At 38.3% G+C, this 18,010-nt stretch overlaps 9 protein-coding genes across 9 annotated transcripts; 4 read left to right on the top strand and 5 right to left on the bottom strand.

Annotated features, from left to right (window-relative positions):
- Positions 1-54: 54 nt before the first annotated feature.
- On the bottom strand, positions 55-2,991 carry BRETT_000938 (uncharacterized protein; the record flags this gene model as incomplete). Its single annotated transcript, XM_041279496.1, has 1 exon — positions 55-2,991. One exon carries the CDS (start codon positions 2,989-2,991, stop codon positions 55-57), a length of 2,937 nt encoding a protein of 978 aa, XP_041137710.1.
- Positions 2,992-3,898: 907 nt separating this feature from the next.
- On the bottom strand, positions 3,899-5,119 carry BRETT_000937 (uncharacterized protein; the record flags this gene model as incomplete). Its single annotated transcript, XM_041279495.1, has 1 exon — positions 3,899-5,119. One exon carries the CDS (start codon positions 5,117-5,119, stop codon positions 3,899-3,901), a length of 1,221 nt encoding a protein of 406 aa, XP_041137709.1.
- A 1,314-nt stretch (positions 5,120-6,433) lies between these two features.
- BRETT_000936 (uncharacterized protein) lies at positions 6,434-7,363 on the top strand (the record flags this gene model as incomplete). The annotated part of the gene is made up of 1 exon (XM_041279494.1): positions 6,434-7,363. One exon carries the CDS (start codon positions 6,434-6,436, stop codon positions 7,361-7,363), a length of 930 nt encoding a protein of 309 aa, XP_041137708.1.
- An 89-nt stretch (positions 7,364-7,452) lies between these two features.
- BRETT_000935 (uncharacterized protein) lies at positions 7,453-8,595 on the bottom strand (the record flags this gene model as incomplete). The annotated part of the gene is made up of 1 exon (XM_041279493.1): positions 7,453-8,595. The coding sequence occupies one exon, from the start codon at positions 8,593-8,595 to the stop codon at positions 7,453-7,455; it is 1,143 nt and encodes a 380-aa protein (XP_041137707.1).
- Positions 8,596-8,787: 192 nt separating this feature from the next.
- On the top strand, positions 8,788-9,330 carry BRETT_000934 (uncharacterized protein; the record flags this gene model as incomplete). The annotated part of the gene is made up of 1 exon (XM_041279492.1): positions 8,788-9,330. One exon carries the CDS (start codon positions 8,788-8,790, stop codon positions 9,328-9,330), a length of 543 nt encoding a protein of 180 aa, XP_041137706.1.
- Positions 9,331-9,428: 98 nt separating this feature from the next.
- On the bottom strand, positions 9,429-10,436 carry BRETT_000933 (uncharacterized protein; the record flags this gene model as incomplete). Its single annotated transcript, XM_041279491.1, has 1 exon — positions 9,429-10,436. One exon carries the CDS (start codon positions 10,434-10,436, stop codon positions 9,429-9,431), a length of 1,008 nt encoding a protein of 335 aa, XP_041137705.1.
- A 498-nt stretch (positions 10,437-10,934) lies between these two features.
- Positions 10,935-13,151, top strand: BRETT_000932 (uncharacterized protein; the record flags this gene model as incomplete). Its single annotated transcript, XM_041279490.1, has 1 exon — positions 10,935-13,151. One exon carries the CDS (start codon positions 10,935-10,937, stop codon positions 13,149-13,151), a length of 2,217 nt encoding a protein of 738 aa, XP_041137704.1.
- A 184-nt stretch (positions 13,152-13,335) lies between these two features.
- BRETT_000931 (uncharacterized protein) lies at positions 13,336-15,897 on the bottom strand (the record flags this gene model as incomplete). Its single annotated transcript, XM_041279489.1, has 1 exon — positions 13,336-15,897. One exon carries the CDS (start codon positions 15,895-15,897, stop codon positions 13,336-13,338), a length of 2,562 nt encoding a protein of 853 aa, XP_041137703.1.
- A 680-nt stretch (positions 15,898-16,577) lies between these two features.
- Positions 16,578-17,927, top strand: GPI3 (Phosphatidylinositol N-acetylglucosaminyltransferase gpi3 subunit; the record flags this gene model as incomplete). The annotated part of the gene is made up of 1 exon (XM_041279488.1): positions 16,578-17,927. The coding sequence occupies one exon, from the start codon at positions 16,578-16,580 to the stop codon at positions 17,925-17,927; it is 1,350 nt and encodes a 449-aa protein (XP_041137702.1).
- Between the last annotated feature and the right edge of the window lie 83 nt (positions 17,928-18,010).

Raw genomic sequence — 18,010 nt, 5'->3', positions numbered from 1 at the left:
CTTGAAAATATTACTGGGGCAATCAGTATTCGTAGGTTCCAATCACAAGTATCATTATTTCTTCTGTATTTTATGAAGCCTATCCGATTCCTCATCTGAAGGTCTTTTTCCTGACACATTTTCATCATCTTTCTTACCTGATTCAGCTGGATCTTCTAAGCTTTTCATCATCATGTCCAGCTCCTTATCAACCTTGCCATCATCATGATTTTCATATTGGGTCTTCACAAACTTTACAGGAGGACTTGGATGTGCAAATTTCAGAAATTCTGAGGGAAGAGTTTTGGCTTGCACAACTTTTTTCACCCCAACTTCCTTATCATGCATATATGGAGCAGGCTTGGATATAGGTCTAAACATGGCAGGGCCAGAGTGCTTACTGTAGTATTTAGGCTTTCTTATTCCAGCCGGCTGCTCCCCAACTTTATGCATTTCCGATGATGATGACGGTTTCATAGGTTTAATATTTGGTGGAGTGAGCAGATGTGGAATCGGGTGGGGAGAGGCAGAGGACGCATTCTTCAATGTAGTTGAACTTCCAGGAATGACATCTTTTGCTGACTCAGTAGGAACTTTTCCAGAACTCACACCATTCGACGAAGATCTTGAGTTCTCTACCGAGACCTCTTTTTTCACTGTTATATTCGTAGACTTTGCGTGCAATGCACTTTGCTTTTTGCTTGTTGGAGAACCAGCCTTGTTACGTGGAGGTAAATGGACAGGTAATCCTTTCTTTCTTGCTATCTGAATGGTAGCTGCATTCAAAGCGGCACTTAAAATCTTCGTAACGTGTCCGGGGTTCTTATTGATCAACGTTAGCAGAGGCGAACCTTTGATTCCTGCATTCTTAGCGGCCTGATTCACCTGGGCAATAGTCATTGCAAGTGCCTGAGTCAAGATTTGTGTCGTTGTACCTCTGTCATACAGTTTTCTATCTTTAGTAAGCCGAACAAGTTCTTTCTGTAAATATCCCAACGCCCTTTTAGTATCTCCGGAAAGCTTTGAGGAGGACGTTGAAGTGCTGATCTTTTTATCCGTCGAAGGACCATTATGTAATGATGGTGAAGACAACGAATCTTTTTGGGGAAGTGAAGATGACTTCGATAGCTCTTCTTGCCTTTGACGGTGACGCCTCTTCCTTTCTTCTTTCAATTTTTGCTTTCTTATCTCTTGCTTCTCTCTCTCTTCCGCACTTTCGGTTAAGCCCCAAAACCATCCTTTACCATCCCTTGCGACCTTACGGAAACATTGATTAGTGGAAAGATTATGCCTAACGGAGCTTCTCCATCCCTCTGAGCAGAACTTGTAATATGGATACATTTCCCTTATTCCTTCGTATATTTCCGAAAGAGTCATACCGCGCGGCGTGGCTCTTTGCTTTAAACACTCGATTATCATTGTACAATACGAATAACCCGGCTTTTGTCTATAAGGTTCTGGAATTTCCTCTGGCTTGTAAATTCTTTTTTTGGATCTTCGTTTTTCTTTCCTAGGCATCTGCGAACTACTTCCATTACCAGCATCCGAAAGATTTACTAGCAAATTACTAGAAATCTTCGACACAGCCATACCTCCCTGTGTTTGTGTCTGCGTTTGATGAGCAGAATCTCCAACAGCCTGATGCTGCCAATTAGCAGGCAAGTATCCTTTTTTGATAGCAAATGCTTCATTCTCTGCAATGGCTTTTGCTTGAGCTTCATGGGCATCTGCCAATCCTAGCATTGTTACCTGCGTTATGGTAGATCTTGAATCCGTGGCAGATTTATGATCTTGGTCATCACAATTTCTTAATGGCTGTGGTGACGACTTTAAATCCTGAGCATTAAAAGTCGAACGAACCATGGTAGTTGCGTCGCCCAATTTATTGTCCGTATAATTACCCTCTATGCTGGATTTGTCACGATTACCCTTTTCATCAGAAAAGCTATGACCTTCAATGGCACCTGCCATCAACTTATCACTTCGTTTCTTCTCGTCTGTAAATGCAGCTTTTAGATCTGCAGCCTGAGACGGATTCATAGGGACTTCAGCGACGTTGCTAATACTACTACGCTCTCCCTCAGCAGCTCCAGGAGTAGTTGCACTTGAACTCATCGAGCCATCTTCTCCAGGCAGAATGAAGCGAAATCTGGTTTCACCAATCTGAATTCCAGTATCATTTTTTAAAGGAAGTGTGACACCTTGCTCAACAAATGTATCATCCACGAATGCACCATTTCTTCCCAGAACCGTCATCTCAAATCTTTGATGTCCAAAATTATAGAATATCTTTGCGTGTCTTCTGGAAATTGCCTTTTGAGGCCCCAGGTGGATATCAAGGACATCGGTACTCTTATCACCATCCACCATTCTTCCCAATAATATTTGCATAGTCTGCACATAAAAGGTGAAGTTCTCAAAATCAAGCAAAGCATACGCTTGAATGCTCTCCGGCGGACTATTTACAGAAGCACCATTACTCCTATCTTCGTCGTGTTGAACAGACAATCCTCGGACTGAACGCGATCTATCAAGATCCAAAGGGACTGGACATGCCTGTGAAGTTGATGATAAGGCAGCAGCTTCAGGATGTGCCGGAGAGACAGCTGACGAAGTCATTCCGGAAGATGTATGCGAATAAGAAACAGCAGCAGAAGAAGGTGAAGTATCTGCAATTTTACTGGAATTCACGTCTTTGGATACATGCTTCAGAGATGTGCTTTGATAGGCTGCTATTGAATGTGACTCTGGATTGTAAGTCGACACAGAATCATGCATACGTGAAGAAGATACTGGTTCAGGCTCAGAGGAATCCTCACTGATAGATGCTAGCAGACTGTTAATCTCATTCTGTGTAGGGGGCCTACTTAATTCTGTGGTTGCATCAGCAACAGTACCCAAAGCAGCGAGTTCATCGGTGGAGGAACGTCGTTGTCTATATTGTGATGGAACACTTAAAACATGATTTTTCGGCCGTTGTATGGAATGATTTTGAGTCGAACTCGAAGACATAACGCAATATCAATGCAAGTCCGGTAGTTAAATTGATAATAACAGAAGATATGACAATTATCACACGGCGCCACAACTCAGATATGTTTAATGCTGACCGGATTAATGCGAGTTAGATGCGTAAATGATTATTCTTTCTTTATTCTTCTGTGATCTGATAAATGACACGTGAAAAGAAGAGTATTCAAAGAAACTGGCTTCAGTCGATATCAATAGTCTATATATATAAGGAAAATAATATAATATACCTTTGAGCAAATGTGCTTATATGCAATGCTAGCTTTGTGGTGAAATAATTCGATGTAAATACAGATTCCGGTATTGATTAAAAGTATTCTGAGTATTGGCAGTGATTTAAGTTTTAAGGGAAAAATTTCGCGGACGTTTCTCATCTTAGTGAACGGTTATTGGCATACTGCCTAAATTTATTCTCAATCTATAAGGAATACGCGAACAATAAATAATAAGATGTCCGCGGTACTCATGCTTGCCAATCATCGAATAAGTATCGTAAGGGTGAAAAAGGATATCAGTGGGGTGTCGAGATAAATGAATGGCATAACGTCGGTAGGCCTAGAAATAAAATAATCCCTAATTTTAAGTATAATTTTGTTACTATCAGATAAAAAAAAATATGCTACACTTTATTTGATAAAACAGTACGATACAAAAAAAAAATACTGAATTGCGTGCTTTTATAAAATCGAGAACATGTATGTTATACAGCGAACATAATAGCGGAGGAGAAAAAGGACCTAACCAAGGCGATAAACAAATTCTGCCGTAATGCCAAATCATCAATTGGTATATAACTCGACAGGATATTTCTGTTGAGAAATTGAAATGCTGCCGAAAATGATAGATGAAGAAGATGAGAATAAAGAAATGTGCTGCGAACAGAATATGATCAGCACCAGCTTCTTCTGTAATAAGATAGAGCATCATCAAGGGTACACCGATCCTTGATGATCATTATGATTAAGTGGTATATTTCTGGATTGGCACGTAATATGTTTAACGATTCCCTTTCCAACACTTCAAGGACTTTATTCTTTGCTGCCAAAGAGACCAAGTAAATTTGATCATATGAATATGCTTGATAAGGCATTCTACCGGTAGCAGCAGTAAGGAGAATCATACCACAACTAAAAAGATCTGTTTGAGTTGAAGCATTGACACCTGAACTTGAATCAATTAATTCGGGGGCACTAAATTGTAGTGTGGTATCGGGCAATCCATGAAGCTCTTCAACTGTTGAAGCTGAAGAAAAATCACCGATTTTGAAAATAGGACTGCGTTCTTCTTCTTTATTTGAAAATGATATCATCACATTATCTGTTTTTAGATCACAATGAACCGATCGTAAAGCCTTTAAAACTTTTAAAGCATGTAATAAAGTTCCACAAAGTTTACACCAATAACGTTTTCCAATAGCGATCTGATCAGGTCTCGCATAATCTCGTCGTTCTTTAATGAATTGTGTTAAATTGCAACTCATTTTCTTCATAATCAAGCACGGCAACTCATCATTTTTTTTGATAAGATTAAAATCCTCTCGATTTAAATAATAAAGACCATGTGCATCAATGAACGGATATTCATGTACACTTTCACCAACATCGGATCGAAATTGTTTGAGCATTACTATAAAAAGTGCCTCTCTTTCTAGGTACTTCACTTTACTTCGACTTCCCGGTATTTTTATCGCAACCGTGCGAGGACCATACGCCGGTGAACTAATTGCAGCACCGTAAACATAGGAATTAGAGCCTGTACCAAGACGATCCAAAAGTTTTACGTTAAAGAATGATCTGGGCAAAACAAAGTCCTCAAGTTTACGATGGTGAAGCTTATAGTGCTTGTATTGCGAGAGATGATCATCCTTCAAAATGTAACCTTTTTTCTCGTGGTGAAAATTCTCATGCTCAACTTTCGGACTGAAGGAAAAATCTGGATTGTGAAGGCTGACAGGGGAAATATATGGGTCGCCCTTCTCCATAGAAGCGAAGCTTTCTTCATCAAGTGTTGTATTATTTCCAACACTCACATCAAATAGGGAATCTGATGCCTCTTCCGCATATTCATCCTTTGCTGACAGTGCTGGAGTATGCGGAGGCGTGCCCAGCATTGAATATCGATGATTCATCTGGTTGCTCAAATTAAGATGTACGCTAAATCACTGTTGTTAAGGTATAATTGGCATGAATAGTATACACAGATGAAGAGCAGAGAAAAGGTGAGATAAGTCGGCAAGTCCGTGAACTGAGAGGAAAAAAGTAAGAATTTAAAAAAAAAAAAAAAAAAAATTGAAAACCAGGCATAAACCGGAGTTTTTTATTTATTGTATCGGATAGAGCCGCATGGCGGCCCCTTCCGGATCTGTTCAAACAGGAAAAGCATCGCGTATGCATTTGAATGCTTCACAATTTACGTTTCCATACTTCGGCCGAAGAAAACAATTTATATTCACCGTAAAATATATCCCGATGCAAGATAATTGACAATATTATCTTAGCACTGTTTAACTAAGGTAAGAGTAGGAGGCGAATAGGCGAATAGAATGGTCTCGACAGTGTAAGTGTACGATCTATGGTCGATTGACTCGTCGTAGATCTGAAAAGAAATAATAAATTCCGTTTTGCTCGTAAAGCAATTTACCTTGTGAATGTCAAATTACGTGGACGGATGCTAGTGTGTTAACAAGAAAATACCCTTCAAAGAGTTTCTATAAGTCTGAAGGGAACGATAAGAAGGTGGGGAGATGACAAAATATTACAATGGTAGGGAATGGCTTTTTTCGTCAATCAATAGACTGCCTATTTTCAAGAACTCGGCGACGCTATTTTCTTCAATATTATGCATTAGATTATTGAACAGTCTCACTTTGAGAACATTCTTTCAGGCTGATGAGTATTGGCAATCCTTAGAGCCTGCACACATGTTGGTTTATGGATATGGATATTTGACATGGGAGTGGCAACAAGGAATACGATCTTTTTCTTATCCTTTGCTTTATTCTTTGGTGTACAAAATATGCTCCACTCTTCAATTACCATACGCTTGTATTATATACCTACCAAAGGCTGTGGACGCAATAATTGCATCTATAGGTGAATACTATATGTATAAGCTTGCACAAAAGTTGTTTCGGAAGGAAGTTCTTGCCAGATTAACAATCATATTAAGCCTTCTATCTAGTTTCAACTGGTACTGCTCAACGAGATCTTTCTCAAATACATTGGAATTACATTTGACAACAATTGCAATGTATTTTTATGCCAACTCTGAAATTCAAATATCCCTATTTCTGGCTGCTTTTTGTTGTTTGATAAGACCAACAAATGCGATAATATGGATCTTTTTGGCCATAAGGTATATTTCCTCCCATAATATTAAACATTCATTTCAGTTTATCAAAAAGGCAATAATCGCTGGCATAACCATGGTTACTTTTGATGCGATCGTTAATCGTTGGTACTACGGCGGTTGGAAGTCCCCACTTTTGAACTTTTTCCAGTTCAACGTGGGGAAAGGACTTTCATCCTTTTATGGCATTTCTAGACCAGATTTTTACTTCTTTCAGGCAATACCTGTTCTCCTGTTAAACTTCTTACCTGCATTTTTGTATGGACTTTTCATAAATGACAGTAATATGGCTGCCTTAAAATTGCTCGCACTCGTATATATTGTCGCCTTTTCATTCATTCAACACAAGGAGTTCAGATTCATTTATCCATTGATGCCTGTGTTCTTGATGATTACATCATTAGGAATTGATCGCTTACTCCAGAGGTTGTCCGTTAGAGTTTCAAAAGCAGTGGTGTTATGCACAATCTTTTTTTCGGTGCTGGTGTCTGTGGATTTTTCACTATGGCATGAAAGTGGTGAAATAGCGATCACTGGTATCTTGCGAGAAAAGATACTAAAGAGTCAGCAGTACAAGCAGGGGAAAATAACCGATGTTGGCTTCTTAACGCCTTGTCATTCCACTCCATATCAAAGTTATTTTCACCTTGAACCTTCAGTTGCCAATATTTGGTGGCTTACATGCGAGCCACCCCTTCAACTAGACTCCTCGGATAAATTGAAATATTATAAAGATGAGTCTGACTTATTCTACGACAATCCGAAAGGATTTTTAAACGAGAATTTCCCGGATATAAATGACTCTTCTAATACAGCACCGGATACAAAATATTCACACAGCTGGCCTGAGTATTTGATCATATATCATCAGCTGGAGCCTCTGATGCATAAAATTCTGGAGGGGTTAAATTATTCCGAAGATGAAAGATTATTCAACAGCAAGTTCCATTGGGATTATAGAAGAACAGGAGATATTATCATCTATCATAAAGGAAAAGAAGCATAAATGACTATCTAATAAATAATTTGAAAGAAAAAATCTCCATTTAGAATGAAGGGAGACTTATACATGATTTATTCTGACAAGGCACTGTCCTATATATCCCACTTCGATTTAGCCATTGCTCCGGCAATTTCTTTCTCAACAATAGGTTTTTCACTATCTTGCTTTTTTATGCTAGATATATTGCTTGCAGAATGCTCTAATTCACCAAGTATTCTATTTAACTTTTCGACGGATGATGACCTTAGATCATCAAGATTGATACCCGACTTAATGTCCCTTAGATAGTGTACTGTTTTATCATATGTAATTTTGGCATTTTTCCAATTTTCCTCCTTCATATAGCAATCAAATAAGCCAATCATACAGTTATAATCACCCAATTCGGCTCCAAGCTTGAACCAAAGCTTAGACTTGTATATATTTCTGAAATAATTAAGCTCCAAAAAGCCCAAGTTCACAAAACTTTCAAGAAATCCTTCACTAGCAGCCATCTCAAAGTGATACCTTGCTTTAAGTGGATCTATCTCATTTATTAGTCCCAATATAAAATGCGCTTGTGAAACTTTATTCGAGGGAGCCAAATTAATAGCCTTCTCCATGAAGACTTTAGCCTGCATTAACTTTTGTTCTTGGAATGATAGCATACCAAGTGTTTTATAAACCTCCGAAGCTAAAAATGAATTGTTATCAAGTTTCAAGAACTTTCCATATAATTTAACAGCTTTTTTAATATCAGACTTTCTATAATAATGGTCACCTGCCATCTTGAATACAAGAGGGTGCTTGAGCTTACTGAGCTTGTTGATAAATATTTTTGCTTGCTCTTTGTCATCTTTCGTATATTCTCCAGTGGTATCATCTAATGACTTAAAGCAAATGATAGTCAATGCATCCCTATTTCCAAGTGTTGCCGCCTCTTCTATGAGTGAGTCTTCTAGTTCCTTTAAATATTTATTAGAACTATGCGTCTGTATTCGAATTTCCTTCAAAACTCTTTGAAATATAATTAAATCACTTCCTTTCAATTTGTTGGTGACAGGTTCTTTATCTGATTCCATTTTGTCATATATATCCATGACTACCGGGAGGTAGTGGTGATAATTATACCTGGCATTGAAATCAAACAAAAGCTTGCTTATCACCTTTTTTCGAGGAAGTATATCAGTGAGCAATGGTTTCGACTTCTCAACAGAAGCCTTAGATAACGTAGCTAAGGTTCGTAAAAGTATCATATCTAAAGTTCAAATTTCTCTCATGATATCTTACTAAGATGAACCTTAAAAACGTGTTGCAAGTAGTAAATAAGATGAATATTTAAAGCATCATCCATTACCACCTCATATTTTTTTATCTTTATTTTTATTTTTTTTGCTCACCCCTCCTACAAAAAAGGTTATCATAAATATCTTCTACTCATATTATATATGGTTGCATACCAATTTAGTTCCGTTTGTGAGAATTGTGAACTAAATGTGAACATGAGTGACTCAGATAAAACAGACAAGAAATTTCCACGCTCTTCTCTTTCCAGAACAACTACAACGACTAGCATAACTACCCCTGTTCACCCAATGGAATTGGTTGTACAATCTCTTCTTGAATCACCTCTTGAGCTTCTAAATTTGAGTATTCATTCATTGTATGAATCGCAAATGATTCTCACAACAATATTAGATCGAATGCAGCGGAAACTTGACAAATGTCTTAGGGGCATTGGTAAAAGTAGGCAAGAACCAATTACTACTGACACAGATACGCAAAATTTACAATATCCAAACGAGCATCGAAATAGGGCAAACTCAGATGATGATCTGACAACACAGCCAGGACCAGACAAAAGCTTGACAATTGAAGAATATGCTGCCAGAATTCATACGATCAAGCTCCGCATTGTAAAAATTCATGACACATTGGACCACGTGGAAAAGAAGATTGCGCAGATAAATACGAATCTTTCCTCCGCCTGAAAAACACACCACGCCAAAACTAAATACAATTTAAGTATACATACGAACGAATACATAAACAAAAAGCCGATTTTATTTTCTTCGAATACAAATGCAGTTTATAATATACCAAGCTTGAATGGATACATGGAACTCTTCTGCTTGAAACATGCCACAACATAGCCATACAAGATATAAGCAACAAGCGAAGATGTGAGAACGGCAAAGAAACGTAATTTTTGGTCGGATATTTTGCTTGCCGAGTCCATTAGGACAACAAAGCAGACAACCAAGAGTGCATACACAACAGAAATAATCTGCGTCTCTGCTCCATACTGTGATTGTTGCGAGGGTGAAAAGTATATCACTTCCTTGTGAGGACCTTCTCCAGTGAAAGCCGTTCCTCTGATTCTATTGTACATGTATCCAGAGCAGAACAATATGATGAGGATTAAGCACAAAGCTCTCCAGATTCTCTTGTTAGCGATGATAACGGAAACTTTGTCAAACTTCTTGTAAGCAACCACGAGGAGAAACAATGTGATGGCCATATTCCGCGCGATAACTTGATAATTTGGCTTTTCAACGATCTTGAATAAATCTTTGTTCGAAAATTCAGAATGCTTGATAATCCAATCAGAAAACACCTGCGGCGTTTCCTGGCCTGAAAACCTGTATTCATCTGTAGGTTGAGACATGTCAACACCTCTTCCCGGCTTGTAGAAAAACACTTTAGGCACACTAGTGACACCCAATTTTTCGTATAATTTCTTGGATCCTGCTAAATCTGCATAAGTGATAATAAAATTGGCACCATCTTCTTCCAATGTATGAACCCTGGAATTTTCAGTACTGTTGTACGTGTTTCGTAGATTTTCATAATAGGAAGAAGCCATCTGTTCATATTGTGGCATGGCCAAAGAACAAAGTGTGCAACCAATTCTTGGATCAGAAGCGGTGATAAAAATGATAATTGAGTAATCTTCGTTGTTCATTAAGCCTTTATAGTTTTTATCATTAATCCTGATAATGCTATTCGATCCCAATGACTCGACAACATCTCCAAACTTTGTGGCATGACAAACACCCAAGAACAGAAGGGCTATAAAAAGCTGGATACCCTTCATCATAAACAAATTCCACAGTAACCAGAGCTGAAACAAGAAAATGGTCAGCTTCAACTTTGAATGACTCCTCACTTTAGGATGCATGATCTAGTGCTCGAGAAAGAGCCAGCAAAGCGCTACCCATTATTTCGCGATGGTTCAATATGAATGAAAAAAAAAAAAAAAAAAATTAGGATTGGAAAATTTTATAGTCGCGACGATGGTAGACAGTCAACGAATGGTTAAATGATTCCCAATGGAAGAACGAAAACACAGAAAACTGTAAGGTAGGCATAAAAAAGAAGGCCTAGCTTCCAAAACAGGGTATATTTCAATATCTGTTTCAGCCAATACTGCTTTCATAAACATCTTCAGTAAACTTAACATTTACTGATCGAACAACTATAAAGCAATTAGAAGGCTTATTCCATTTAATTTAGTTTTTTTTTGTTTATTGGCATTGGAATTAGTGAAAACCAAACACATCATAAATCATAGTGTCTGAACATTTCACTGAATATGCCTATTAGAACATTAGAGCCATACCTTTTTGACATTAAAACCGTTAATAATTGTCCATTGGATGTTCTTCAGAATGCGGTTATTGGAATAGATGTGGAGCACTATCTTTCGAGACTTTTCACGCCAAAGAAGGAACCAAACCTCGAAGCTATTGGTGGGTTTCCCATGACTCTCAAAGCTTTGGTTGAATCAGACTTTGGTTATTTTAAGGAGCTTAATATCAAGCCAATATTTGTTTTCTCTGGTTTGAAGACAACAATACAGTATAATTACTTAGAACAGGGTGATCTTTTGGCCGTCGAAACAACTTTCAAACGCGTTTGGGACGACAAGACTTCTAAAAATTATCACATTGAAAGCTTTCGGAATTCGGATTCACCACTTCAAATGAGGCCTGTTATGAATCAATTAATGGAATTTTTGGATTCCAAAAACGTTGAATATATTGTTAGTCCATACAGCGCTGCTTCGCAATTGCAATATATGCAAAGTGAGCATATTATTGATTGCATTTTTGGTTCAACCGATAGTCTATTGTTACAGACAACAGAGAAGATTATTTTTAGTATTGAATTTGAAGCGAAGCAATTCAAGTACTTGGATCGCAACAACGTTTTCAGCAATATGAACTTGTCTGCTAAACAATTTCAGGACATTTCAATGTGTGTGGGCAATACTTTTCAGCCATTTGTTCTTGAAATATTACCCCAGATGCCAACGCAAAGCACATTTGCTTCATTACATCATTTTGTACTAAATGGAGGTTCTGTTTACAATAGCATTCTTGCGTTAGGCGAAAACAGCGAAGAACTCGAAAGATACATGAAAGGTTGCGCTTCCATTAGGTACATGCCAATTTTAAAAACAAATGGAAGGGTCGAACCTCCGCAATATACATCCAAGGCCTCATTTCTGTCACATTTCACGCCAGCATCTCCTATATCTGGATTTGGGCAGAAGAAGATTGAAGAGAGTTCGAGTGAAAAGCTTCCCGAGGACATACATGCTTTATTTGGTGAGAGACTTCCCGATGAACTATTCTTCTATCAGTCTATCGGTATTACCGCTTTTCAACTTTTTGAAACACTAATTCACAGCAATGCGGTTGAAAGGCTTCCTTTAGATATGTCACCTTCTAAGCTTTATAAAAAGGTGGTCACCAGTGATGAAACGGTAACTTTATGGAGTGAGGACATCAACATTGTAGCAAATCCAATAAACAGATATTTTCAGTATAAGAAGCTGAAACTCACGACTTATTTTGATGGTGCCAAATATTACCAGATAGATCAAAAGATCATGCCACCTCTGGTTTCTGTCTTGGGCCCATTACTCATCAGACATGCTACTGCGAAATCCTTTGATCTTGTTTCTTTGCTTTCAATACTGGACAATAACTTCTTGATGGAGAATACTGTTAATCCGAGGGATAATATCAAAATATCTACGAACTTTGAATTAATTTCTACGTCCTTTGTTAGAGCACTAGTTCAACTTGGTTTCATTGAAAGAAAAAAGTTTGCTTTAACTTCTTGGGGTGAGGCATTAGAGTTTGTTGCACATTCTTTTCATCCAAAATATTTACTGCTAGTTTTGCTGTTCTTCAAGGAATTTCCGGATTTGGAACCATCGGATGTTTTAAATCCAAGTGACTTCAGGTCTACAGGAAAGGAGGATACGGAAAATGCAATATTAATCTCTAAGTTCTTGTCTTTACTTGAATTAAATGAGATTAATCCAGTGAACTATGTTTATCGGGTTTCAAGACCATTGCTGCAGTTTAGGTCAGTTGCAAGTAAAGTTGCATCGTTGACGAACATGACTATTACCTCCAACTTACTTTCATTGCTTTTGCTAAATCATGTTGATCTTGATAAATATCAAAGGAACAACTCTGACTGGAGAAAGTTGGCATTGGAAATTCCTTTTAGAAATTCACTTCCAAGTGTTTTATTGGGAATAATTGCGGAGCAGTTCTTTGAAGGATACTTGGACAGCGGGAACATTAAGGAGAGTTTTAAATTCTTAAAGGAATCGTATGAAATGATTATTCCACATCCCAATTTAGAGTTAATTGAGGGTTTAAAAGCATTTAAGGAAGTGGCAAACTTAGTTAGTCTACTTGGTGAAAAGGGACTTCTCAAAAACGAAAGCCTGGTTTCATTGTTTGCATCATCCGAGAAACTTGTCAACAATATTTTAGAAATCAGCTAAATGGAGCAATGGTAATAGAGGCATGTCGTTTTTTATTATAATATGCAGTCAGTATAGTAGTATTAAGAAGAAAAAAGAAGAAAGATTAAAAAAAGTTCCTGAAAATGTAGCTGACCATATTATACTCTCATTAATTTCGGTAACACATCATAACTGGGTTAATCCCAGTAGTTCACACAGTTCCTCACATATTAATGTTAAAAATCTCTGCAGCCTCGTCCATCAATCCCGTAACTTTGTTAAGTTCAGCCTGAGCTTGATCCCATTTACCTTCATCTAATGCATCTCGCACACCTGGGAAACTGTTATACCTAAAGTTGATAACTTTTCCAGATTCGTCAGTTTGCTGCGGAATTTCAAGCTCCTGACCAAATACGGCATTCTTCTGCCATGGTCTCTGATAAACACCTTGTGGTACAATTAGGAGCTTCAAAAAAATACTTAGCTTTGAATTCCAATCCCACCTATTAACAGCAAGCAAATTCGGCTCCATACCAGATGAAGAAGTAACAATATCTGTCCAAGTACCAACAAATGCCTTTTGCTCTTGCCCGATTTGCTTTATTCTGATTAATGACTTTTCTAACCCGTCGAAGTTCAACATCATTCCTGAATCCTTCATTTTGATTCTTGTATACCTTCTAAGATCTCTTGCATCCTTGTTTATGTCGGATACAAGAGAAGGGATATCAAAGCTGATAACTGCATTATCAGAAAGTTCGAGAATTACCCTACTTAATATGCTTGTAAGGGTTTTATGATACTTCATTTCCGGATCCATGCCAGCCTTTTTGAACCGGTCAAAAGTATCCAAACACGTATTTTTCGGATACCCATTTGGGGAAGAACTATTTCTGAATGCCAACTCTAAAATTGGTATACCATCATGAACAAGGAATGGAGCAGACTGCTTCATAATGTCGATGCCCGTATCGAACATATGGTTCCAACTTTGTGATATACTAACATTCTGCACTGGGTCATTTACTTTATCTAATTGGTCGACAGTGGGGTGATATAACAAAGAATTTCCCATAGCACTAAAAGAGGAGCCTGAAATGGCATCGCTCAAATCAATGTAAGCGTATAAGTCATGTCGTAAAAAGTCTGATTTCTGCACGACAAAATTTGAGGTACCTGCGGCATTGAACTTCGAACCAGAAAACGAAACAAAATATATTGTCCGCAATGGACGCCAGTATTTGGCTGCTTTTAGTTCTGAAAGAACACTCATTAATTCCAACAACACAGCAGTTCCAGTCGCTTCAGTAGCGCCGTAGCAAAGAGCATCCCTCGATGCTCCAATCATAATTGCTAATCCGTTCTGTTCTGTACCACTAATACGTCCAGCAACATTCCACATTTGTTTAAATGGTCTCTGCTGTAGATGATTATTCATGTCAAGCTTAAACTGATCATCGCCTGTCCAGATCTCGACTGGTGTGTTCCCAATAGAAAAGTCCCATTCAGATATATGCTTTCCAGATGATTTGAATTTATTCATGATTCCTATGAAATCTGCCCAAGATATTGGCATGGAAGGTATATCAGGATATGCAGATGAAGTTGCCAAAAGCTTCTCAGGATCAAAGTATTCCGGGATTTGATCTGCGGAACCTGGCCCAGGATCCATGATATTTCCAGAAGCCTTATCCGGATACGCGACAGGGTCTCTCTGGATAGAATATAAGCTGTAGCTTGTATTCAATGGGTCACTAATAAAAATGACAGCTTTTGCACCTGCTCTGTGAGCATATTTGATCTTTTTATATGCTGGAAGTCCGCCCCCATATTTAACCAAAGCAATGAATCCGGAATCAAGGTTAACACCGGCATCTCTAAGATATTCATAGTCCTGCCATTGCCCATAGTTTGCGTACACAAGTCTAGCGGAAACCTTTCCGGTTCTTGATCCCGGATTAAAAGACCAGCGAGATATATCATCCGACGACTGCTGCCCATCAAGATCAGTAGATTCAACCAAATTACAGCGGTATATTTGTTCACCCGCAGAGTTCTTTAGCACCACATATGATTCATTTGATGGATATTCTGTAAAAGCCTGAAATTGCTGTCCACGAACCTGCTCAACGTTGGTTGTTTTGATGTACTGTTCTATATATCTAGCAAGTGAAAGGTCGCCGGCTGTTCCGGCTATTCGTGGCATAGATGACAAATACTCAAGATTCTCCTCAAGTCTGTGAGAATCTATTTCGTTGTCTATGAATTCAGCCAAAGCATCTAGATCCTCAAATGTTCCATTGCTTAATCGCCCCCCGGAGTAAGCACCATTAAGTGAGACCATGTATATAAGAACAGCAATAAATAAAACATAGATAAGCCTTTTCACAATAAGTGGATTACCAATCTTGGAGATACAAGCATCCGCCTTCTTGTTTATTAATTGCCAAGCTTGATACACGGGATCCAAAGCCTCAGTTAAAGGCCTGAAGATTCTCGTGTTGATATTTCGTGCGAACTCACCAGCCTTATTGAAGATTCCGTGCGTTTCACTTTGAGGCGAACTTCCAGGTTCCTCAATTTCAAACTGTTCAAAGCTGCCTTCTTCATATGCTGGAGGGTCTGCCGGCAAGTTTTGAATGTCGACTTGCCCATTAATACTCTCCGAGGTGGTTCCTTCCCCTGAGGAAGAATCTTGCAATTCGGAATCTGGAGCTCGGGATGTTTCAGTATCGGCCACTCCAGAACTATTAGACACTGGAATATATTTTGAGTTCTGCTTCATTTGTATTCTAAGTAAAAAGCTTAGCAAAGAACCAAGCTGGTACCGTGGAATAATAGTAAGTTATACATGAAATATGTTTGCACTAGTATTAGTATGCAAACCAAGTTTTAATTCTTCCAGCATTTTTTGTCCCGACTGCGATTTCTTCATACCGAGAAAATGTAGGCTGAGAAATAATATTAACGATAGGATTTGCTTGCACTAAAAAGATGATAGGGAATTATATGTACGGACAATAAAAATAAAATAAAAATTGTGGAGTTCTGTAATTATAATTTCTGTACTATACTGGATGAATTACGGTAACAATAGTATAGCAGTTATACGCCGTTCCAGAAAGTTTAATATGCATTCTGTCTGTCCAAGTCAAATTGGAACAAAATATGTTTCACTGTATATGAACTTTGTAACATGAGCTAATGTTGGTTGTGGCAAAGGAATGACGATATGCCGTTAGGGTATGAAACAAATCACACATCCAACATTACACCATAAATAATCCTTTTTGGGAAATCAACACGGTCGGTTCACCAATGTGAGGGACGAAAAAAAAATCGATTATATTGAAAAAAATCGGACTGGGTCACCTTATCTTGGCAGAATAATAAAACGTTTAGGGGTAACAATTACTTTCAAAAGCTCAGGGCATTCTTTAACAAAACAATAAAAGCAAGTCAGAAATGACAGTCTCGTATTCAAAGCTGAGATCACCTCGCAAAAAGAGGAGTTATAATATAGCTATGGTGTCAGATTTCTTCTATCCTCAACCTGGAGGAGTTGAACTTCATATTTACCATCTGTCCCAACGTCTTATTGCAAGAGGCCATTCCGTCATCATAATTACACATGCCTATAAAGATAGAACTGGAGTGAGAACACTTACCAACGGGTTGAAAGTCTATTATGTTCCGTACCTTGTCCTTTATCGAGAATGTACCTTCCCTACAGTTTTTTCAGCATTTCCCACCCTTAGACAGATTTTTATCAGAGAAAACATAGATATTGTACATGGACACGGAAGTTTTAGCTCGCTTTGTCATGAAGCTATTCTCCATGGAAATACTATGGGGTTAAAAACAGTCTTCACTGATCACTCATTGTTTGGCTTTGCTACCGTTGGATCAATTCTCGGAAACAAACTCCTCAAGTTTACGTTGACCGATGTAGGTCATGTAATTTGTGTCAGTAATACTTGTAAAGAGAATACTGTTCTACGTGCATCGCTGGATCCAGCCTGTGTATCTGTTATTCCAAATGCTGTTGTTTCTAGCGATTTTGAACCGGCGGAAGAAACACCTTCCCTCAAAACGATCACAATTGTGGTTATATCAAGACTTTTTCCGAACAAAGGTGCAGACCTTTTAACGGCAATAATTCCACGGCTTTGTTTGCGCCATCCGGAAATTCGATTTTTAGTCGCTGGCGATGGCCCCAAGTTCATTGATCTGGAGCAGATGCGTGAAAGATACCAACTCCAAGATAGAGTTCAATTGATAGGTAGTATTAGGCATGAGCAGGTTCGAGATGTGATGGTTCAAGGCCAGATTTATTTGCATCCTTCATTAACGGAGGCATTTGGAACAGTGTTAGTGGAAGCAGCATCGTGTGGATTGTTAGTGGTAACAACAAACGTTGGTGGTATTCCTGAAGTTCTCCCTGGTAAGATGACTGTCTTTGCAGACCCAGAGGAAGATTCGTTAGTGAATGCCGTCAATGTAGCCGTTAGCAAACTTAAACAGAATAAAATTGATACATCTTGTTTTCATAAAGAGATTGAGAAGATGTATGACTGGTCGGACATAGCAGTGCGAACGGAAAAGGTCTATGATAATGTTTTCGAACAGGAGAATCTTACCCCAGTCAACAGACTTATCAAATACTACAATTGCGGTTCTTGGGCCGGAATTTTGTTTGTTCTTTGTATCGTTGTTGACAATTACATCCTTAGAGTTTTAGAGTGGTGGATGCCAAGGGAGGACATAGACGGAGCCAAGAAGTGGCCCAACAAATACTATTCGCATACACTGTAAGTAGCGCATGATGGTTGCCTATGCCAATAGTATTTAGCCTTTTTCTTTTCGGGCAGTCAATCTTTTCTAAGTAAAAACTTCAT

Source organism: Brettanomyces bruxellensis, chromosome 8 (assembly GCF_011074885.1).
Source record: "Brettanomyces bruxellensis chromosome 8, complete sequence".
NCBI classification, from domain to species: Eukaryota; Fungi; Ascomycota; class Pichiomycetes; order Pichiales; family Pichiaceae; genus Brettanomyces; species Brettanomyces bruxellensis.
This window is presented reverse-complemented; position numbering and strand designations above follow the sequence as displayed.